The sequence below is a fragment of the Eurosta solidaginis genome, chromosome 1 (genome assembly GCF_040869045.1).
Source record: "Eurosta solidaginis isolate ZX-2024a chromosome 1, ASM4086904v1, whole genome shotgun sequence".
Lineage (NCBI taxonomy): Eukaryota > Metazoa > Arthropoda > Insecta > Diptera > Tephritidae > Eurosta > Eurosta solidaginis.
Genome location: NC_090319.1, coordinates 177,822,769 through 177,848,150, shown reverse-complemented (window position 1 = coordinate 177,848,150; position 25,382 = coordinate 177,822,769). Strand labels below are relative to the sequence as shown.

The 25,382-nt window shown below is 37.8% G+C and overlaps 1 protein-coding gene across 1 annotated transcript in view; it reads left to right on the top strand.

The window, feature by feature from the left end:
* The window catches only part of lobo (lost boys), a 1,557,146-nt gene that overhangs the window by 429,472 nt on the left and 1,102,292 nt on the right, over positions 1–25,382 (top strand). The window contains exon 4 of the mRNA XM_067763814.1: positions 16,695–16,876. Within this exon, the coding sequence (XP_067619915.1) occupies positions 16,695–16,876 (182 nt within the window). The remainder of the gene's footprint in view (positions 1–16,694; positions 16,877–25,382) is intronic.

The following is a 25,382-nucleotide window of genomic DNA, read 5'->3' as shown; positions in this document are numbered from 1 at the left end:
TCTGTAGGATTTCAGCAGCAGATCCTTTCAATGCCACGAATATATCTTCAGCATTCCAGTTGTTCACTGCTGCGGTCTCCTCAAACTGAATCTTAAACACCTGGAAAGGAACAGAGCCGTCAATAGATGGAGTTTTTACCTTCCTATTGCTTGCTGAAACAACTGTGCGATTTAGTTGCAACTCCTGTATATGACCTCGCAATGTTTCAATCTCGGCATCGATTTTGGAAAATACCTGGATGACCATCAACTGGTGTTCCTTGTTTACGCCGTTGAAATTTTTTCTATGATGCATTCCAGGTGTAATATTGCGGTATATCAACATATATCAAATTTCTGGAAAATGTGTCGATTTCACACAATTGAAAAAAAGCAGTTAAAGTAGTTGCTGGTGGTTGTGCTGCTCTCTGCTGTACATTCTCAGTAGTGAAATAAACTCGTTGACCATTCTCCAGATAAACTGCCAAATGGACAACAACATGATGTCTTTCGTGCAAAGGAAACGATATGACAAACTGCTTCATTACTGCTTATGTATCGCCCCATTTGATATTGAGTGATTTCATCATTTCTATTTTCACCATCTACTCTAAAAACAGCCATATCACTTCCTTTATTCACATATTTACAAATGTATTTGATAGACTTTACTGAGTTACAGTACTCAATATTTATCTGAGCCTGAAAAACTTTTGACAGTATCGGTGAATATGGCACGACCCAACGATTGTCAACTTCGATGTCTTGATTCCGCACTCTTATTATCGCCGTTTTACCATTATTTTCAAATGATCGACGTCGATAGAATGGATATCCGTCATTGCCTGCTATGGTATCGGAAATTAATGCTCTCGGATACCGCTTTGGACATTTCCCATCGATCATACATGGTGAATTCATATTTATTTCACCGCATGGACCGTGAGTGATGTTTTTAGTTACCACTTCAAATAATTCTGGATCGATGGTTTGATCTGGTATTTCGGCTGATATGACGTTATCAATCTCGTCCGGTGTTATTTTACGTACCAGCCATATCAATTTGTGTGCGTGTGGCAAACCTCTTTTTTGCCATTCAATCGAGTACATCCAACATTGTATCTTTCCAAAAACGCTTAATTTCACAACTAAATCCATTAGTGCCTTCAATTTTTGCCGGAATGCACGTGCTGTAACATCGTGTCGATCCGTTGGTGACTGACCGCCGAACAAATTATTTTTTATATCGTTCCACATCGGATTACACGTAAAAGTGATGAAAAGATCTGGTCGGCCGTATTTTCGAACATATGACTTAGTATCTTGTGCATATTCGTGCATGTGGCGTGGACTACCAATATAAGAAGCTGGTAATATCGTCATAAGTCCGATATCATTCACATTTGCATCATTCGCTATTGCATCTTGCAAGTGTATGTACTCTTCAGATAGCAATTTGGCTTGATTGAATTGGATGAAATTTATACGTTCAGTTTAAATTTTTGCATACATGTCTACAATGTATTGGTGAAAAAGTTTACCACATCTCAGAATGTAATTTTGTTCTTGTGCACAAATCATCAATCGATAAGAATAATAATTCATCGCACTAACTTTCTTTTGAACATCTCGACCTGTAAAAAATATGTTCATTCGATTTCAAATTTTAGTTTTTATTTAATATCTGATTAATATAATTAGTATATTATTTACTGATTCTTGGATCTATCATTGGTATATTAACGTGATAACCATCATCAACTTTCCAATGTAGAATTGGATATTGTAATGCGTCATAACTGCGATGAAGCTCCGAAACACGTTGTTACAATTATTACAATTACAATTGCCACTACATCAATCGTCGGTACATTAAATCTTCTGGCATGCTCACCAAAAGGCGTTTTATCCGCTCTGGTTATGATTTTGTGATTATCAGGTGGCATACGATCGAGAGCGGTTTCAAACAATTTCACCAATTCATTGTTCAGATGAAAAATTCTTTGGAGATCGCAAATAATCGCTCGTTTTGTATGTGAGCCAATTGTGCAACGCTCATCCTACTCACGATTTTCATCTCCGATAAATATATTTGCAAAAATTGATGGTAAGCGTCAGGAAATGGTAACAGTGCACCCGCTCGATGATAAACATTGTAAATTTTACCAAGTAGCGCAACTACCAGCTGATCGGTGAAATTCGCACATTCACAGTTCTCGACTCAATTTCAAAAAAAAACTTTAGATTATTTAGCTTAAATTTTAAAGTGAGATAAACCTTACCAATTGATGTATTGATAGAATATATAAGGCGTATTTGTTGTTATTAAAAGTTGCTTTTTATTTATATTAAAGTTTTTAAAATTTTTTTTTTCAACTTTAATTTAACAATTTCATGCGTTTTTAAAGCATTTTCGTGCATATAAATACAACCATGTGCATATACGTTTTGACATTACATTTCATACACGTTCGTATCTGCCATTCTCATTGTTTCTAAATTCGTAAACAAGGACTGCAGTTATTCGGTGTGATTTTTCGAAAAAATTTATTATTTCTGTGAAATTTTACACTAATCTGTGGTATTGTGGTGGTCAAAAAGGTTTTATGCAAAAATACTTTGGCTTACAACGCGACAATGTATTTCTTAATGTCGAAGTACTTATATGTGTATGTGTTTGATGTGGAAGCTTGCATTTGAAAATTTTACAAAGTTTTTTTCTAAAGTACAATTTTGCGTCAATAAACCAATCCAATTACCAAGTTTCATGCCTTTTTTCGTATTTGGTATAGAATTACGGCATTTTTTTCATTTTTCGTAATTTTCGATATCGGAAAAGTGGGCGTGGTCATAGTCGGATTTCGGCCATTTTTTATACCAATATAAAGTGAGTTCAAATAAGTACGTGGACTGAGTTTAGTAAAGATATATCGATTTTTGCTCAATTTATCGTGTTAACAGCCGAGCGGAAGGACAGACGGTCAACTGTGTATACAAACTGGGCGTGGCTACAACCGATTTCGACCATTTTCACAGAAAACAGTTATCGTCATAGAATCTATGTCCTTACCAAATTTCACAAGGATTGCTACATTTTTGTTCGACTTATGGCAATAAAAGTATCCTAGACAAATTAAATGAAAAAGGGCGGAGCCACGCCCATTTTGAAATTTTCTTTTATTTTTATATTTTGTTGCACCATATCATTACTGGAGTTGAATGTTGACATAATTTACTTATATACTGTAAAGATATTAAATTTTTTGTTAAAATTTGACTTTTTTTTTTTTTTTTTTTTTTTTTGTTGTTTACGGCCTTTGAATTATAACTTTTTAAATATAAACGAGCTCTAGGCCAAATATTTGTATATTCTTAATAACTTACTTGACTTGACTTAAAAAAATTTTTTTTTTAAAGTGGGCGTGGTCGTTCTCCGATTTTGCTAATTTTTTTAAGCATATATATAGTAAAAGGAGTAACGTTACTGCCAAATTTCATCATGATATCTTTAACGGCTGCCAAATTACAGCTTGCAAAACTTTGAAATTACCTTCTTTTAAAAGTGGGCGGTGCCACGCCCATTGTCCAAAATTTTACTAACTTTCTATTCTGCGTCATAAGTTCAACTCACTTCCAAGTTTCACCGCTTTATCTGTCTTTGGTAATGAATTATCGCACTTTTTGGGTTTTTCGAAATTTTCGATATCGAAAAAGTGGGCGTGGTTAGAGTCCGCTATCGTTCATTTTAAATAGCGATCTGAGATGAGTGCCCAGGAACCTACTTACCCAATTTCGTCAAGATACCTCAAAATTTACTGAAGTTATCGTGTTAACGGACAGACGGACATGGCTCAATCAAATATTTTTTCGATACTGATGATTTTGTTACATGGAAGTCTATATCTATATAGCTTCCTTTATACCTGTACAACCAACCGTTATTCAATCAAAGTTAATATACTCTATGAGCTATTTTGTACGCGTCTACGAAGCTATGTCTCTTCATAATTTTCGATATCGAAAAAGTGGGCGTGGTCACAGGCGGATTTCGGCCATTTTTTTATACCAATACAAAGTGAGTTCAGATAATTAAAAATGAAAAAAAATGCCATAATTCTATACCAAATACGAAAAAAGGGATGAAACATGGTAATTGGATTGGTTTATTGACGCAAAATATAACTTTAGAAAAAACCTTTGTAAAATTGGTGTGGCACCTTCCATATTAAGTAAAATAAAATGAAAAAGTTCTGCAGGGCGGAATCAAAAGCCCTTGGAATCTTGGCAGGAATAATCTTCGTGGTATTATATATATAAATAAATTAGCGGTACCCGACAGATGATGGTCTGGGTCACCCTGGTCCACATTTTGTTTGATATCTCGAAAACGCCTTCACATATACAACTACCACCACTCCCTTTTAAAAACCTCACTAATACCTCTAATTTGATACCCATATCGTACAAACACATTATAGAGTCACCCTTGGTCCACCTTTATGGCGATATCTCGAAAAGGCGTCCACTCATAGAACTAAGGCCCACTCCCTTTTAAAATACTCATTATCACCATTCGTTTGATACCCATATGTACAAACGCATTCTAGAGTCACCCCTGGTCCACCTTTATGGCGATACGTCGAAAAGGCGTCCACCCATAGAACTAAGGCCCACTCCCTTTTAAAATACCCATTAACACCTTTGATTTGATACCCATATCGTACAAACAAATTCTAGAGTCAGCCCTGGTCCACCTTTATGGCGATATCCCTAAATGGCGCCCACTTATAGAACTATGGCCCTCTTAAAATACACTTTAATACCATCCATTTGATACACATGTTGTACAAACACATTTCAGGGTTACGCTAGGTTCATTTTCCTACATGGTGATTTTCCCTTACTTTGTCTCCATAGCTCTCAATGAGTATGTAATGTCCGGTTACACCCGAACTTAGCCTTCCTTACTTGTTTTTTATATTTTTGGCAACCAATTTGACAGTTCAAAATCGATTGTTAGCTAAAAATATAATCCAACCTAATGTGGATCGTAGAACTGATTGTGAATTGAAAATAAATTACGTTCCGTTTGCTATCGTATGTTATAATCCCATTTTGTTTATACGTCTGACGTATCACGTAATTGTCTTTCGTGTAGTTTCCGGTCCGTGATCATATGTGGCGATTCGGGCTTAGGTTTAAAAGCAAAATGCATAAAAGTGAGAGTAAAAGTGAGATCAGTAAAATACGTAGTACCAAATTTACGTTTTTTTTTAACTAAATAAATACAGTTATTTTATATTTTTGAGCTCAAGGCCGGATTAAATAAAATACTTTTAATTTTTTAATTTGATTCGTTTCATTTTAATTATTTGTCAATATTTCGACTTCACTCTGTATTCATCATCAGGACTAACTGCAAAAAACAATACGTAATTTTAATAATAAAATAAAACAAGTAAGGAAGGCTAAGTTCGGGTGTAACCGAGCATTACATACTCAGTTGAGAGCTGTGGAGACAAAGTAAGGGAAATCACCATGTTGTAAAAGGAACCTAGGGTAACCCTGGAATGTGTTTGTATGACATGTGTATCAAATGGAAGGTATTAAAGAGTATTTTAAGAGGAAGTGGGCCATAGATCTATAGATGGACGCCATTTAGGGATATCGCCATAAAGGTGGACCAGGCCTGACTCGAGAATTTGTTTGTACGATATGGGTATCAAATGAAATGTGTTAATGATAATTTTAAAAGGGAGTGGGCCTAAGTTCTATAGGTGGACGTCTTTTCGAGATATCGCCATAAAGGTGGACCAGGGGTGACTCTAGAATTTATTTTGTACGATATGGGTATCAAATAAAAGGTATTAATGAGTATTTTAAAAGAGCGTGGGCCTAAGTACTATAGATGGACGCCTTTTCGAGATATCGCCATAAAGATGGACCAGGAGTGACTCTAGAATTTGTTTGTACGATATGAGTATCAAATGAAAGGTGTTAATGAGTATTTTAAGAGGGCGTGGGCCTTAGTTCTATATGTGGACGCCTTTTCGAGATATCGCCATAAACGTAGACCAGGGGTGGCTCTACAATTTGTTTGTACTATATGGGTATCAAATGAAAGGTGTTAATGAGTATTTTAAAAGGGAGTGGGCCTTAGTTCTATAGGTGGACGCCTTTTCGGAATATCGTTATAAAAGTGGACCTGGGTTGACTCTAGAATGCGTTTGTACAATATGGGTGTCAAACGAAAACTGTAATAAGTTTTTTAAAAGGGAGTGGGCCTTTGTTCTATGGGTGGACGCCTTTTCGGGATATCGCCATAAACGTGGACCAAGGGCGACTCTAGAATGCGTTACAATATGGGTATCAAATGAAAGGTGCAAATGAGTATTTTAAAAGGGTGTGGGCCTTAGTTCTATAGGTGGACGCCTTTTCGAGATATCGCCATAAAGGTGGACCAGGTGTGACTCTAGAATTTGTTTGTACGGTATGGGTATCAAATGAAAGGTGTTAATGAGTATTTTAAAAGGGAGTGGGCCTTAGTTCTATAGGTGGATGCATTTTCGAGATATCGCCATAAAGGTGGGCCAGGGGTGACTCTAGAACTTTTGTGTACGATATGGGTATCAAATGAAAGGTGTTAATGAGTATTTTAAAAGGGTGTGGGCCTTAGTTCTATAGGTGGACGCCTTTTCGGGATATCGCCATAAAGGTGGACCAGGGGTGACTCTAGAATTTGTTTGTACGATATGGGTATCAAATGAAAGGTGTTAATGAATATTTAAAAAGGGCGTGGGCCTTAGTTCTATAGGTGGATGCCTTTTCGAGATATCGACATAAAGGTGGACCAGGGGTGACTCTAGAATTTGTTTATACGATATGGGTATCAAATGAAAGGTGTTAATGAGTATTTTAAAAGGGAGTGGGCCTTAGTTCTATAGGTGGACGCCTTTTCGAGATATCGCCATAAAGGTGGGCCAGGGGTGACTCTAGAATTTTTTTGTACGATATGAGTATCAAATGAAAGGTGTTAATGAGTATTTTAAAAAGGCGTGGGCCTTAGTTCTATAGGTGGACGCCTTTTCGAGATATCGACATAAAGGTGGACCAGGGGTGACTCTAGAATTTGTTTGTACGATATGGGTATCAAATGAAAGGTGTTAATTAGTATTTTAAAAAGGAGTGGGCCTTAGTTCTATATGTGAACGCCTTTTCGAGATATCGCCATAAACGTGGACCAGGGGTGACTCTAGAATGTGTTTGTACGATATGGGTATCAAATTAAAGGTATTAATGAGGGTTTTAAAAGGGAGTGACCCTTAGTTGTATATGTGAAGGCGTTTTCGAGATATCTACCAAAATGTGGACCAGGGTGATCCAGAACATCATCTGTCGGGTACCGCTAGTTTATTTATATATGTAATACCACGTACAGTATTCCTTCCAAGATTCCAAGGGATTTTGATTTCGCCCTGCAAAACTTTTTCATTTTCTTCTACTTAATATGGTAGGTGTCACACCCATTTTACCAAGTTTTTTTCTAAAGTTATATTTTGCGTCAATAGACCAATACAATTACCATGTTTCATCCATTTTTTCGTATTTGGTATATAATTATGGCATTTTTTTCATTTTTCGTAATTTTCGATATCGAAAAAGTGGGCGTGGTCATAGTCGGATTTCGGCCATTTTTTATACCAATACAAAGTGAGTTCAGATAAGTACGTGAACTGAGTTTAGTAAAGATATATCGATTTTTGCTCAAGTTATCGTGTTAAAGGCCGAGCGGAAGGACAGACGGTCGACTGTGTATAAAAACTGGGCGTGGCTTCAACCGATTTCGCCCATTTTCACAGAAAACAGTTACCGTCCTAGAAGCTAAGCCTCTACCAAATTTCACAAGGATTGGTTAATTTTTGTTCGACTTATGGCATTACAAGCATCCTAGACAAATTAAATGAAAAAGGGCGAAGCCACGCCCATTTTGAAATTTTTTTCTTAGTTTTGTATTTCTTTGCACCATATTATTACTGGAGTTGAATGTTGGCATAATTTACTTATATGCTGTAAAGATATTAACTTTTCTTTTAAAATTTGAATTAAAAAAAAAAATTTTTTAAAAGTGGGCGTGGTCGTTCTCCGATTTTGCTAATTTTTATTAAGCGGACATAAAGTAATAAGAGTAACGCTCCTGCCAAATTTCATCATGATATCTTCAACGACTGCCAAATTACAGCTTGCAAAACTTCTAAATTACCTTCATTTAAAAGTGGGCGGTGCCACGCCCATTGTCCAAAATTTTACTAGTTTTCTATTCTGCGTCATAAGCTCAACTCACCTACCAAGTTTCATCACTTAATGCGTATTTGGTAATGAATTATCGCACTTTTTCGATTTTTCGAAATTTTCGATATCGAAAAAGTGGGCGTGGTTATTGTCCGATATCGTTCATTTTAAATAGCAATCTGAGATGAGTGCCCAGGAACCTACGTACCAAATTTCATCAAGATACCTCAAAATTTACTCAAGTTATCGTGTTAACGGACAGACGGACGGACGGACGGACATGGCTCAATCGAATTTTTTTTCGATACTGATGATTTTGATATATGGAAGTCTATATCTATCTCGATTCCTTTATACCTGTACAACCAACCGTTATGCAATCAAAGTTAATATACTCTGTGAGCTCTGCTCAACTGAGTATAAACATTCATTTATGCGTCAACACCACTTACATCTTTAAATGCGCTTTCAAGACTAACATTTAACATAACAATTATAAAAAGAAACGGCGATTAAAAATCTAAACAAACAGAGTAAACAAATGAAAACCCGTAATTGTAAACAAAAAGTATAAAACAAGAAATTGTTAGACGGCGAATAGTACATCGATACATACATATATATTTGGCATTACAGTGTTGCTGTGAAACGAAGACGAAACCTTTTTATGTTTGTGCGGGTCTGTAAAATTGCATCACACGCTTTTGTTGTTTTTTATAAGGTTGCGGTAGATGTGAGAACAATTCGCGATGTCCGTTTTGAGATTCATCCTCTTATTATTAGGGGTGTCCACTATATGAAGCATTTCTAATGTGAAGCGTTTGTAAAATACAACGATAAAAACCTAAAAACTATCAAAAAGATTCTAGAAAACAACAACTTTCCCATAAAGTCAACATCGAAAATAATTCGTGATTATTATTCCCGACCCAGTGATGTAGGTAATAAAGAGACTAGAGATGCCAAAATTTACAAATCTGCAATGTATGTCCCGAAATTATCGGAGAGAATAAAATATTCAAATATGTACGATAAAGAAAACGTGCGGTTAGCTTTCACATATGACAACACTCTACGGAAAATTTTTAACAACCTTAAAGATAAAATTTCAACACATGAAAAATCGGATGTAGTTTACAAGATTCCTTGCAATGGCGACGGGTCCCACGTATGCGAGAAAGTATATGTGGGGACTACAAAAACAAAATTGAAGACAAGGATATCCGCACATAGATCTAATATAAAATTAAGGAACAATTTTTCAGACAACAAAACGGCTTTAACATCCCACTGCCAAGAAACAGGACATTATCCAGACTTTGACAATGTAACCATTTTAGAAGTAGAGAAAAATTATAACAAACGATTCACATTAGAAATGCTTCATATAGTGGACACCCCTAATAAAAATAGGATGATTTTGAAAACGGACATCGCGAATTATTCTCACGTCTACCGCAACCTTATAAAAAACAACAAAAGCGTGTAATGCAACTTTACAGACCCGCGCAAACATAAAAAGTGTTCGTCTTCGTTTCACAACAACACTGTAATGCCATATATATATGTATGCATCGATGTACTATTCGCCGTGTAACAATTTGTTGTTTTATAGTTTTTGTTTACAATTACGGTTTTTCATTTGTTTACTCTGTTTGTTTAGATTTTTAATCGCTGTTTCTTTTTATAATTATGTTAATGTTAGTCGCGAAAGCGCATTTGAAGGTGTAAGTGGTGTTGATGCATAAATGAATGTTTTTATTTTATTATTAAAATTACGTATTGTTTTTTGCAGTCAGTCCTGATGATGACTTCAGAGTGAAGTCGAAATATTTACAAATAATTAAAATAAAACAAATCAAATTAAAAAATTAAAAGTGTTTTATTTAATCCGGACTTGAGCTCAAAAATATAAAATAACAGTTTATACTGACGGCCAAAAAAGAAAATAAATCATGTTAAATAAATACATTTACTTGGTACGAAACAAAAAAGGATTGAATATTGACCTATTAAATGATTTTATGGGGAGTCATTATGATGTGATTGTAGCACATCTTTCTTTCGGGGCCTGAAATAAGACGCGATGTGCTGTAAATCTAAAAGAAGAATAATGAGATTTACTTCTTTTTTATTATTTTTTTTCATAGATTAGTTTGAATTACACAGCTTTTTAGCTTTGAAATCTGTTTTATAATTAAATTAAATCACAATGTTAACCAAATAACCAAATTTCAGAGAGTAAAAGTAGTAATATTAATTTAAAACTGCTTTCTTACCTCGAAAAACTGGTTTACTGCTGTTTTGAATTTTTAACGATTAATTTTCAAATTAATGGGTAAACTGTAGTCCCAGAAATGTATTGGCATCAAAAATCCTAAAAGGCAATTGGTAAACTTTAGTGCTTTTTTGCTATGGACGGCAGCATAGACGAATATTAAAGGCTACATCTTCCCGAAAAATATCTTTATCCAGTACTGTTTACTTCTAAATTGTGTTCATAACAAGAAAATTGATAAATAAAATACTTTCGCACATGGACGTGGCGCCGCCCCTTTTTGGAGAGCCATAACTGGCGGAAGAGTCGACCTATCGTGAAAAAATTGGCACATTTATAAAGCCGAATATTTCTAATAAAAGTGGGTATATCCGTTAAAAAACACTAGATAAAATTTTTGAAAATTTTTTGTGTCAGAAGACTGAAGCTTAACTAATTGCTGGATAGAAAAACTAAAATTGTGTAGGCTGTCTTCCTTTGATTATGATTTCAAAACCAATTGCCAGTGATGCTCAAAATTTCAAATCACAATATGCGTACAAATTTTTTTTGTATTTTTGTATTATAAAAATTTTATTTTTAAATGTTCAAAAAGCTTAAAAGTTTAATATCGACTGGTTGAAACATTACGTAAATCGATATATCATCACAATACTCAACTGCAATTAAACTTATTTCTCATAATCCAGCACAACAACTTCACTCATAAATGTTTAAAAGTATATACTTATAAAATGTTTAAAAGTATATACTTATCTAGTGCGTAAACGAACTGTCAAATTTTGTATGAAAAATCATTTACACAATTTGTATAAATTTGCGCGCACATTTCATGGTGTAAACTCAAAGCAATGCAACCTTGCAGGCATTTTCATCAGAAATCTCCAACATCAGCCAGTCATTTACAAGAATATCTTAGTAAAGGCTTTTTAGTTTTGATTTTTCACTTAATCTTGGCATTTTTTAATTTGTATAATAATCACAATTTTTTTTGGCAATAATATAGCTGACTGACAATAAAGTTTATCAAGAATATTACTAGGCGGGTTCATATAACAGCGTGTGTAAATGTATATAATTTTACACCTTATACATTTATATGCTTTAATTTGTCCCCCTATTAATATGGCTTGCAGATCATATCCACCATATTTTTAATATACGTGAATTATTACCGGAGTTACAGCCTCGGAGCAACGCCCATTTTTTATAAGCTTTTATTTACCTTCACTTGGCTGTTGTATGTAATGAAATCTTTCAAGTTAAATTTGATACACTTCCCGGTGTCCGATTGAGCTGAAATTTTGCACACGTGTATAACTCCGATGACAATACAATATTACTTTGTTAGAATTCGATAAATTAATCGATAACCCAGTCATCGGTAAAGATTTGTGTTTACTTTGGCATAACAGCCTAAGTCCCATACAAACCCGCCGGTACCTAACTGTGGATTCTGATACTTAGAGGTGGTGAATCACGCGTGTCAAACGTGGTGAATTTCACGCTTGCGAAACGCGGAGACACAACCCTCTGTTGTATTTTTGTGTATAACCGACATAGCTGAATTTTTAAGGCTGTTTAACTCTGTAATCTTTTCTGTAATTTATTTTGCTTTTGGAAAAATTACTTATTTGAAAAAAGCTGGCTGAAAAATATTGGCATAACAGCTTAAGTTATATCAAGAATGGAAAATCTTGGAAAATTTAAGCAGATGTGGCAATTTCGCACGTCCGGTGAACGAAATATTGACAATCTATTGATCATCGCTAGGAAATTAGCGACATTCCATCAACTAAGCAGCACTTTAGCAATACAACTGTTATTATTTGGCCGCTCAAACACACCTATATTAATTGTGCATTAAATTTAAAAGATACAACTCAAAAATGACTCCGGTTGTTATGTCCGCAGCATTTATTTGGTGCAAATGCACCATAATAATTTACACGGGTCATCAATTCTTTCTCTGATTCAAAAGCTGAACTACCAGCGCTACCGTCATCAGCTCAGTGTCATCATTGCCAGTAGCGCCAATAACACTGTTGTATACCGGTGTAAAGCAAAAGACGTGCTCTTTATTGCAAGCTCGATTAGCAACTGTTTTTATTTAGTGAGATGAACTCCATACGAATATAAGTCAATAGATGTATAAAGATAAGTCAATAGGTATAGGCATATGTTTGTTAATAGGTATAGATAAACATAAGGGTGCGATTGCATAGGGCAGCACATAACACGCCTCTCAAAAAAAAATTGCCTTATTTTAATATTTGAATATAAACATACTTTGAAGTACAATAATATTTACATAGTTTTATTAATTCAAATGGCAATTATTAATTCAAATTTTAAAATTTTTGTTTTTTTTTTTTTGTTATTGTGATTTTGTGATTACTAATTCATTATTACCTCACAACTTGTACATTCTAAAACTTATATCTAACATCAATGTTTCGTGGACGTAATGACCTGTGTTCATGAGTATTTTCATTACCACTTGACATATTGTCCAACTTATTTTCATTCTCATTACATTCAGTTCCATGCAGAGATTCAGAAGATACGTTATTTTCCTCAGCAACCGCCGATTCATCTGCTTCAGGTCTTCTGGGTTCCTCATCCGGCAACTCAATATCAATGCCCCGTTCTGACGCTTTTTTAATTTGATCAGTATGTCTTTTAATTAATCGATTGTTATGATCAAATATACAATTATAAGACCGTGGACCAATTTGAGATTGAACTGTCGCAGGAGACCAACTTGCTTTGTTAGGATTTTTGTAATCTCTGATGTATATTTTATCTCCTGAACTAAACTCTACAGATCTTTTTCCTGGATAATTTTTTTTGTCTATGTAATATATTTTCTTTGATTTTAGGTGGTTTGACAAAATCAAATCGAGTTTTTATAAATCTACCTAAAAAGAGCTTAGCTGGTGATTCGTTTGTAGTACAATGTTTCGTTACTCGATAATCCATTAAAAATCTATTCAGATACATATCGAAATTTTCTGCGCTGCCGCTGCTGAAGTTTGCCATTAAAGATTTCTTTAAAGTTTTTATATAATTTTCAACCTGACCATTCGTTGATGGTTGTCCCGGTGAAGTAAGTACGTGTTTGATATTGTTAAATTTTAAAAAAGTTTTGAATTCCTCAGATACAAAATAACGACCGTTGTCACTAACGATTGTTTTGACAATACCGAAGCGGCAGAAAGTTTCGCGAAGTTTTGATATGACAGAGTTAGAAGTCATGTCTTTAGTTTTAAAAACTTCAACCCATTTCGAATAAGCATCAATGAGTACTAACAACTGAAAACCTTTTATAGGCCGCGCGAAATCTATGTGTATTCTACTCCAAACTGAGTCAGCCGGCTCCCATGGAATTAATACACTTTTGTTAGGACTCGGTAAAAGCTCCTGACATGGAATGCATTGCTTAATCAAATTTTCTATGTCATTATCAATTTTTGGCCACCATACATATGATCTTGCCAGGGCTTTTGTTTTTACGACCACTAAATGTGAGTCCTGTAGCTGCTCCAGTAAGTACTTTCGCAATTTTTGTTTTACAGATTTTTGGCGATGGAATTTTAGATAAGCAAAAGTTGGAATATTAGCCGTGTTTTTTTATACACGCGTATACGTTTACGTTTGCGCGTGAAAAAAAAACGCCTATCCTCGCTTAGATAATGCTTAGAAGACCCATCTAGCGGCAGTGGTTAAACAACTAGCTACAGCTACAGGGTTTACCGAAAAGCGGAGACACGACCCTCTGTTGTATGCCTGTGTATAACATATAGCTAAATCAGTTGCGATGAATTGTGGATACACATAGAATACATAGAATTAGTGTAGAGGATGAAACAAAAACACATATTTCAGTTACATGTGAGTATATATAATTCGTATTGAAAATTTAGTAGTACACATTTTATGCGCAGCAACTTCAGAGGTGTATTTAAAGTTTGACGCTTAGCAGTCCATATAAGGTATAAGCGTATAGACGTTTATGTGTACAAAAAAATTAATTTTATTAACCAATTATAAAAGCTTATTTTTAAAAGTTTTTTTTTTTATTTTATTTAAATGTTGAATCGATGCTGCTGGCGACCCAAATGTTAGTTTAAATACAATATTTGAAAAAGTTCGCTTCATTAATAAATAATCTAGGACGATGCAAAAAAGCTTCAGCAACTGCTCGTGCTTTAACTCAGAAATGGTTGAGACCACGAAAAAGTCCTTCCGTTTGGACCAATGTAGAATTTCGTGATGTTCAACCTCGAACTAAGCGCGAAATTCGAGCCAGACATAAGAAGCGAGATATTTGCGAAGTACTAAAATTTGCGACCCAGGCTCTCGAATATTTCAAGACGCGCGCATGCGACTATCATGACCTTTAAAACCATTACCAACATAATGTCGAAATAAAGGCGTATGCAAGTTTCAAAAACCTTTTTCAAATTCAAACCATTAAATGTTTGAAGTAATTTTAATTTTCTTAATGAATCAATTTTTAATACAAATTTTTTTCAGTGCCATTAAATTTTTGAATAATTTTTATTTGTCAATTTGTTAGTGTAAATTTGTTTTTTATACCTAAGTACTCGTTCATCATATCAAAGTGCAATTGCTTTGCACTTATATATGAAAATCAAAAACTTCCGTATGAATTTTATTTAAATGTGAGGGCATACAGGTGTGCGTTTTAAATTTCTTTTATATTTCAATTTCAAATTTGTATCTGTGCCTATGATTCAGGACAAAAAAAAAAAACAAATGTGCTTTCAGTGTGAAGGGGTTCAGAAGCTCCGCTCATTGCGGTCATATTCTTGTTGGAATAACTTATAGCGAGCATAGTGTAAAATGCTTTTGAGAGTTGAGGTAGTTTGAAGTTAAATGTTCTTTTACGCTTCCTGGTTTGTATTGAACTTAACTTATACAAAAGGCATAAATGGAATCTACTAAAATTTTCAAACTGTTATACACCAATTGTCATTATCATATTGCGGATATGTCTTTTATACAGGATGTAGAGTGAGCTGTCAATCAGAATGTGCTGCCTCCTTCTTTTCCAATTGGACAAGAAGTGAGACCTGTTTTTTTACAAGGTAGTGATTAACTAAAGTGAACATAAATTTGGCAAGTTCATGTGCATGGGGCTAAGTCAGAAAAAGCCATAAAATATTTTCTACCAAAATTAGAAGTACAATTTGCCATAATCAAGAAGTGCAAATTCTGCCAGCGTTATTTTTCGGCGTCTTCACCGGCAACACAGGCATAACTACCGGAAAAGACAACAACCTGATAGAAAGAAAATACAACCGGCATCAGGATGATCCCGCTCCTCAATACATTTTTTCTGAAATAAGTTCTAGGCTGCATTGAAATAAAAAAAAAAGAGAGGATAAGTTACCAATATTAAATATCATTGTTTATTGCATCAAAGCGATTATGGTTACGGAAACGTGTAAACCGTCTTAGTTTATGTGAATTTTGTTTTCCTTAGTTTCAGTCCTATCCATTCACTCGATCCAAAACTTTTTTGTTATTCTCTTTATCTCATTTACCACGAATATAATTTTTTTTTTTTGTGATACCTAAAAGAAAATAGGGTCTCTGTAATAATAATAATGTAATGGCACGGATCTTGGAGAAGAGGTCGCGAACCACCCCAACCACTGCTTGCTAGCTGCAAAGACAGGCGCAGATAGACCTCGCTCTCGACGATCAACATATGTGTGATTTCCAGTTTGAATGCCTCCCGATTACATTCGGTTCCTTTTCTTCTTTAGGAGGACCCTAACGTCCTTGATTAAGGTGGAGTTTGGGTGATATCTAGTGTATCGCATTAAACCCACCCCATAGAATCTTGGTGCGTATTTTAAGACCTTTAGTTGTTTCGCTTTAACTGCAACCAAATGTCACCACGCGTGGCTCAAACCTGGGGCCAACGGGTAGCAACATGGGCGTTAAACAAACAAACAACACTAAAGAACAACAAAAGCCATTACAATAGGTACTGTTATATGTATAAATATAGAGCCGCATCAAAGTTATGAATTCAAAAACGGTGCATTATTTGTAAATTAATGACAAATATATGACATTGCAAATATTTTTAACCTCTATTTCTTCTTTACAGTTATGGAACACAATATCAACTCCAATGAGCCTAAAACGTTACACTTCAATCCGGAAACTAGAGTTGATTCCTTAAAAAGTCTATCCGCGAGCAGTGAAAAAATTATACTGAAATATAGCGAGCGAGCTGACAGGTGTACATTCCAGGAATTTGAGTTCAAACCTGGTGGTCGGATTTTAAAGGTGACTTTAGAAGTAGTCGTATACATGACAAAACTCTAGTGTTAGTATAAGGCGATATTCATATAGATGAATTGCTACATCGCTCTGTTCGTGCGTTTAAGGACTTGCAGCTTAGGAAGGCGCGATGTCGGGATGTCGGTGAAGAGGAGCTGCCCAAGCTCTTAATCCAGGTTCTATGCGGATCGTGCCTATTCGATAATTAGTAGCCGGGAGATATATTCCGTATTCCAACAAAGCCTTCCCGATACCGAGCCACTGTGGGAAGTGACAATGATCTTACGACAGCTAGGGACGCTTCTGTGACGGCCAGTTTTCTTTCCCATATTCCATAGCTTGCTGAGCTTGCTGTCGTACCACCACCGCGAACAACTCAATATCTTATGTTAATAAGGAGGGTGATAGAGGGAGAATGTAATCGCAAGCCAAGGAAGACAAAAACGTTACAAGCAATGTGTCGGATAAACAAACGAAATTTGTGGAGAGATAACGTTCTCCATGATGGAACAGAGTGAGCGTTTGAAATAGACCCGTTAGGTAGTAGAATAAGTTCGAAGACAGCTAAAGAGTTTTGCTGCGGTAAACCCCCGCTACTGCACCTTGTAGAAGAACCTTTGTGTGTTAAAGTGAACAGGCAGCGTTCCGGCGACAAACCTGCTTTCCAGGGGCCAGTCCCAGTGTCTCGAGGCAAGACAACCGCATGGACAATATAAGTGGGTCTTAAGCTGTAGGATAGATAGACTCCAGTTTCGAGGTAGCAACTACCATGTAAGCAACAACCTGGAATGCTAGAAGTCAGAGAGGGGACGTAAAAAATTACGCCTTGCCAACAACGGATATGGAAGTTGGTGATAAGCCAAACGAAGGCAACGGTAAGACCCCGGCTTTCACGGAAGGGCCCTTCGGGCAGATGCCGAATATAGCTTAGGAAAGTGTTCTGGGTCACAGGCAGAATTTAGGTGCGACACAGGAGATGCAAGCGAGTTTGAAAGGAACCTTGAAAGCTTTAAATAAAGGGGACAAGAGAACGACGTTTACGTCACGACAAAGATGTTGGAGGGGGAGAAACAGCTGAATGGTTTTGCGAATCTCACAGACAAACCTACAACACAGAGAATTCCTGAGGCTAATAAACCACAAATGCAAGAAGCGGCCGACTTGAAAAGGGGAAAGCCTCTGGTTACTTATAAACCGCCCAGTTTCCAATAGATTATACGCATATCTTAAAGCATAACTTACATATGTATATTTCAATTTACGATGACAGAAGCGAAGTTCGAATCTATATTATTAAGGAAAGCTCTTAAAATGGTTTTCCGACATTTAAAGATCTAAATTGTATTGGTTGTTCGCTGTCGCCATCGAATTTTTCATAAATTTTGCATAAAACATTTAAAAGTGACTTATAATACTCGTAGGTACTCAGCGATATTGTTCTTATAAATTGACATAAATCTTTTCGGTACAGATAATTCTATGACGCGACGCCAAAGTTATGGTGATTTCTTTTCTACACGAAAATGTCGCCACTTTCAGGGGCAAACATTTTTAAGATTCTCACTTCGCCCTGTGAAATTGTAGCCACTTAAAATGTTCAGTGCCACCCTGCATGACTTGAAAAGAACACAAATTGTAACCGTTTTTACAAAAAACATGTAAGGAAGGCTAAGTTCGGGTGTAACCGAACATTACATACTCAGTTGAGAGCTAAGTAAGGGAAAATCACCATGTAGGAAAATGAACCTAGGGTAACCTTGGAATGTGTTTGTATGACATGTGTATCAAATGGATGGTATTAAAGAGTATTTTAAGAGGGCCATGATACTATAGGTGGACGCCATTTAGGGATATCGCCATAAAGGTGGACCAGGGCTGACTTTAGAATTTGTTTGTACGATATGGGTATCAAATCAAAGGCGTTTATGAGTATTTTAAAAGGGCGTGGGCCTTAGTTCTATAGGTGGACGCCTTTTAGAGATATCGCCATAAAGGTGGACCAGATGTGACTCTAGAATTTGTTTGTAAAATATGGGTATCAAACGAAAGGCGTTAATGAGTATTTTAAAAGGGATAGGAGTGACTCTAGAATGCGTTTGTACAATATGGGTATCAAACGAAAGGCGCTAATGAGTATTTTAAAAGGGAGCGGGCCATAGTTCTATGGGTGGACGCCTTTTCGAGATATTGCCATAAAGGTGGACCAGGGGTGACTATAGAATGCGTTTGTACAATATGGGTATCAAATGAAAGGTGTTAATGATTATTTTAAAAGGGAGTGGGCCTTAGTTCTATAGGTGGACGCCTTTTCGAGATATCGCCATAAAGGTGGACCAGGGCTGACTCTAGAATTTGTTTGTACGATATGGGTATCAAATTAAAGGTGTTCATGAGTATTCTAAAAGGGCGTGGCCATAGTTCTATAGGTGGACACCTTTTCGAGATATCGCCATAAAAGTGGACCAGGGGTGACTCTAGAATTTGTTTGTACGACATGGGTATCAAATGAAGGTGTTAATGAGTACTTTAAAAGGGATTGGGCCTTAGTTCTATAGGTGAACTTCTTTCGAGATATCTCCATTAAGGTGGGCCAGGGCTGACTCTAGAATGCGTTTGTACAATATGGGTATCAAACGAAAGGCGTTAATGAGTATTTTAAAAGGGAGCGGGCCTTAGTTCTATGGGTGGACGCCTTTTCGAGATATCGCCATAAAGGTGGACCAGGGCTGACTCTAGAATGCGTTTGTACAATATGGGTATCAAATGAAAGGTGTTAATGAGTATTTTAAAAGGGAGTGGGCCTTAGTTCTATAGGTGGACGCCTTTTCGAGATATCGCCATAAAGGTAGACCAGGGGTGATTCTAGAATTTGGTTGTACGATATTGGTACCAAATGAAAGGTGATAATGAGTATTTTAAAAGGGAGTGGGCCTTAATTCTATAGGTGGACGCCTTTTCGAGATATCGCCATAAAGGTGGACCAGGGGTGACTCTAGAATGCGTTTGTACAGTATGGGTATCAAACGAAAGGTTTTAGTGAGTATTTTAAAATGGAGCGGGCCTTAGTTCTATGGGTGGACGCCTTTTCGAGATATCGCCATAAAGGTGGACCAGGGGTGACTCTAGAATTTGTTTGTACGATATGGGTATCAAATGAAAGGTGTTAGTGAGTATTTTAAAAGGGAGTGGGCCTTAGTTCTATAGGTGGACGCCTTTTCGAGATATCAAATGAAAGGTGTTAATGAGTATTTTAAAAGGGAGTGGGCCTTAGTTCTATAGGTGGACGCCTTTTCGAGATATCGCCATAAAGGTGGACCAGGGGTGACTCTAGAATTTGTTTGTACGATATGGGTATCAAATGAAATGTGTTAATGAGAATTTTAAAAGGGAGTGGGCCTTTGTTATAAAGGTGGACCAGGGGTGACTCTAGAATGCGTTTGTACAATATGGGTATCAAACGAAAGGCGTTAATGAGTATTTTAAAAGGGAGCGGGCCTTAGTTCTATGGGTGGACGCCTTTTCGAGATATCGCCATAAAGGTGGACCAGGGGTGATTCTAGAATTTGGTTGTACGATATGGGTACCAAATGAAATGTGATAATGAGTATTTTAAAAGGGAGTGGGCCTTAGTTCTATAGGTGGACGCCTTTTCGAGATATCAAATGAAAGGTGTTAATGAGTATTTTAAAAGGGAGTGGGCCTTAGTTCTATAGGTGGACGCCTTTTCGAGATATCGCCATAAAGGTGGACCAGGGGTGACTCTAGAATGCGTTTGTACAATATGGGTATCAAATGAAAGGTGTTAATGAGTATTTTAAAATGGAGCGGGCCTTAGTTCTATGGGTGGACGCCTTTTCGAGATATCGCCATAAAGGTGAACCAGGGGTGACTCTAGAATTTGTTTGTACGATATGGGTATCAAATTAAAGGTATAAGTGAGGGTTTTAAAAGGGAGTGGTGGTAGTTGTATATGTGAAGGCGTTTTCGAGATATCGACCAAAATGTGGACCAGGGTGACCCAGACCATCATCTGTCGGGTACCGCTAATTTATTTATATATGTAATACCACGAACAGAATTCCTGCCAAGATTCCAAGGGCCTTTGATCTCGCCCTGCAGAACTTTTTCATTTTATTTTACTTAATATGAAAGGTTCCACACCCATTTTACAAAGTTTTTTTCTAAGGTTATATTTTGCGTCAGTAAACCAATCCAATTACCATGTTTCATCCCTTTTTTCGTATTTGGTATAGAATTATGGCATTTTTTTCATTTTTCGTAATTTTCGATATCGAAAAAGTGGGCGTGGTCATAGACGGATTTCGGCCATTTTTTATACCAATACAAAGTGAGTTCAGATAATTACGTGAACTGAGTTTGCTCAAGTTATCATGTTAACGGCCGAGCGGAAGGACCGACGGTCGACTGTGTATAAAAACTGGGCGTGGCTTCAACCGATTTCGCACTTTTTCACAGAAAACCGTTATTGTCCTAGAATCTAATTTCCTACCAAATTTCACAAGGATTGGTAAATTTTTGTTCGACTTATGGCATTAAAAGTATCCTAGACAAATTAAATGAAAAAGGGCGGAGCCACGCCCATTTTGAAAATTTCTTTTATTTTTGTATTTTGTTGCACCATATCATTACTGGAGTTGAATGTTGACATAATTTACTTATATACTGTAAAGATATAAACTTTTTTTTTTTTTAATTTGACTTCAAAAAAATTTTTTTTTTAAGTGGGCGATTTTGCTAATTTTTATTAAGCATACATATAGAAATAGCAGTAAGGTTCCTGCCAAATTTCATTATGATATCTTCAACGACTGGCAAATTACAGCTTTCAAAACTTCTAAATTACTTACTTACTTAATTGGCGCTTAACCGTTATGGCCGTCCAACAAGGCGCGCCAGTCGCTCCTTCGCTCCGCCAACCGGCGCCAATTGGTCACACCAAGGGAGTTTAAATCGTTTTCCACCTGGTCCTTCCAACGGAGTGGGGGCCGCCCTCTACCTCTGCTTCCATAGGCGGGTTCCGATAGAAACACTTTCTTGGCCGGAGTATCATCTTTCATTCGCATAACATGGCCTAGCCAGCGCAGCCGCTGCGTTTTAATTCGCTGGACTATGTTGATGTCTGCGTATAGCTCGTACAGCTCATCATTAAATATTCTTCGGTACTCGCCATCGCCAACGCGTAGAGGTCCATAAATCTTTCGAAGAACTTTTCTCTCGAACACTCCCAAAGCCGCTTCATCTGCTGTTGTCATGGTCCATGCTTCTGCCCCATATAGCAGGACGGGTACGATAAGTGACTTGTAGAGTATGATTTTCGTTCGCCGAGAGAGGACTTTACTTTTCAATTGCCTACCTAGTCCAATGTAGCATTTATTGGCAAGATTGATTCTTCGCTGGATTTCAGTGCTGATGTTCTTGCTAGTGTTGATGCTGGTTCCCAAATAAACGAAGTCTTTTACTATTTCGAAATTATGGCTGCCAACAGTAGCGTGGTTGCCAAGGCGCATATGCGCTGACTCTTTGCTCGATGACAGCAGGTACTTCGTTTTGTCCTCATTCACCATCAAACCCATCTTTACCGCTTCTTTTTCCAGCTTGGAGTAAGCAGAACTAACAGCGCGGGTGTTTAGGCCGATGATATCAATGTCATCAGCATATGCCAGTAATTGCACGCTTTTATAGTATATTGTTCCAGTGCGGTTAAGTTCTGCAGCTAGTATAATTTTCTCCAGCATCAAATTAAAGAAATCGCACGATAGGGGGTCACCCTGTCTGAAACCTCGTTTAGTTTCGAACGGCTCGGAGAGGTCCTTCCCAATTTTGACTGAGCTGATGGTGTTGCTCAACGTCATTTTGCACAGCCGTATAAGTTTTGCGGGGAAACCAAATTCAGACATAGCGGCATATAGGCAGCTCCTTTTCGTGCTGTCGAAGGCGGCTTTAAAGTCGACGAAGAGGTGATGTGTGTCGATTCTCTTTTCACGGGTTTTTTCCAAGATTTGGCGCATTGTGAAAATCTGGTCGATGGTAGATTTACCAGGTCTGAAGCCGCACTGATAAGGTCCAATCAGCCGGTTCACGGTGGGCTTCAATCTTTCGCACAATACACTTGAAAGGACCTTATATGCGATATTAAGAAGGCTGATTCCACGATAGTTGGTGCATTTTGCAGTATCCCCCTTCTTGTGGACTGGGCAAAGAACACTTAGATTCCAACCGTCGGGCATGCTTTCGTCCGCCCATATTTTGCTAAGAAGCTGCTGCATGCGCCTTACCAACTCCTCGCCGCCGAACTTGAATAGCTCCGCAGGCAATCCATCAGCGCCCACGGCCTTGTTGTTTTTCAATCTGGTTATTGCTATTCTAACTTCGTCATAATCGGGCGGGGGGACATATATTCCATCATCATCGATTGCGGGATCGGGTTCTTCATCTCTGCGCGGTGAATTGCTGCCTCCATTTAGGAGAGCAGAGAAGTGTTCCATCCATAATCTAAGCACTCTCTGGACATCAGTTACAAGGTCGCCGTTTTCATTCCTACAGGAGTTTGCCCCGGTCTTGAAACCTTCCGTCTATCGCCGTATTTTTTGGTAGAATTTTCGGGCGTTATTCCTGGTGGCTAGCAGCTCAAGCTCCTCGCACTCACGCCTTTCTGCTTCTGCTTTTTTCTTCCTGTCGTCTCGCTTCCCTTTTCAACTCACGATAGCGTTCACACACTCCTCTTGTCGCGCTCGCTTTTAACGTAGCCCTGTAGGCAGCGTCTTTTCTTTCGGTTGCAACGCGGCATTCTTCATCATACCAGTTGTTTTTTCGTGGCCGCCGGTAACCAATTTTTTCCTCGGCGGCAGTATGAAGTGCTTTGGAGATATGCTCCCACTGCTCCTGTATTCCTTCAGGATGAGTTGTGCCCTCAGAGAGCAGGTGTGAGAGTCGAGTTGCGAAATCATTGGCAGTCTGTTGTGATTGAAGCTTTTCGACGTCTAGCTTTCCTTGTGTTTTTTGTTTCTTGTTTTTAGCCGCGTTGAGGCGGGTGCGTATTTTGGCTGCAACGAGATAATGGTCCGAATCGATGTTAGGTCCTCGGATCGTTCGCACATCTAAAACACTGGAGGCATGCCGTCCGTCTATCACAACGTGATCGATCTGATTGCGAGTATTTCGATCAGGAGACAGCCATGTAGCTTGATGTATCTTTTTATGCATGAACCTCGTGCTTGATATGACCATGTTTCGAGCACCGGCAAAGTCAATCAGCCTCAGTCCGTTAGGAGAAGTTTCATTGTGTAGGCTGAACTTTCCGACTGTAGGGCCAAAAACACCTTCTTTGCCCACCCTGGCGTTAAAGTCACCAAGCACGACTTTTATATCATGACGGGGGCAGCGCTCGTATGTGCGTTCTAATTGTTCATAAAAAGTGTCTTTCACCTCATCGTCTTTCTCCTCTGTCGGCGCATGGGCGCAGATGAATGATATATTAAAAAATTTTGCTTTTATTCGAATAGCGGCGAGACGCTCGTCCACAGGCGTGAACGCCAGCACTTGGCGACAAAGTCTCTCTCCCACCACGAATCCGACGCCGAAACTGCGCTTATTCGCATGGCCACTCCAATATATGTCACAATTTTTTATCTTCTTTCTTCCTTGCTTCGTCCAACGCATTTCTTGGGTGGCGGTGATGTCAGATTTTGCTTTGACGAGGACATCAACCAGCCGGGCATCTGCACCAATCCCATTCAGGGAGCGGACGTTCCAGGTGCATGCCCTCAATTCATTGTCCTTCAAACGTTTGCCATGGTCGTCATCAATAGAGAGTGTATTTATCCGAGGCTTGTTGTTATATTTCATTGGAGTACGGTTTTACGTGGCGGGTCCCAAGCCCAGCGCACAACCCGCTCAGCGGGGGTGAAAATGTTACTTGGCACGTTTATATAGCGAGCCGCTTGCTCCAAGACAGACGCCCGCTTGCAGCCGCACCTAGAGGTGTACAGACGCTGCCGATGAGATCTCCCCCGGCTAGCCCTTAAACCGATTATGTCAGAGTGGCCTAGCCAGGTTGTCGCCTTCTCACATTAGCTCACCGCTAAACGGGTGTTTAGCGGCTACCCAGAGGATACTTGGCCGCAAGCGACCGGCAGTAGTGAGCTGCTTGAACCGCATGCAAAAGAATCGCTCTGGCCATTCCCAGGTGAATGGCGGTCAGAAGCTTTCCCCACTTTCGTGGACTTCTACACACGGCCCCACCTCCTTCTAAATTACCTTCTTTTAAAAGTGGGCAGTGCCACGCCCATGGTCAAAATTTTTACAAATTTTCTATTCTGCGTCATAAGTTCAACTCACCTTTCATCGCTTCATCCGTCTTTGATAATGAATTATCGCACTTTTTCCATTTTTCGAAATTTTCGATATCGAAAATTGGGCGTGGTTACAGTCCCATATCGTTCATTTTAAATAGCGATCTGAGATGAGTGCCCAGGAACCTACATACCATATT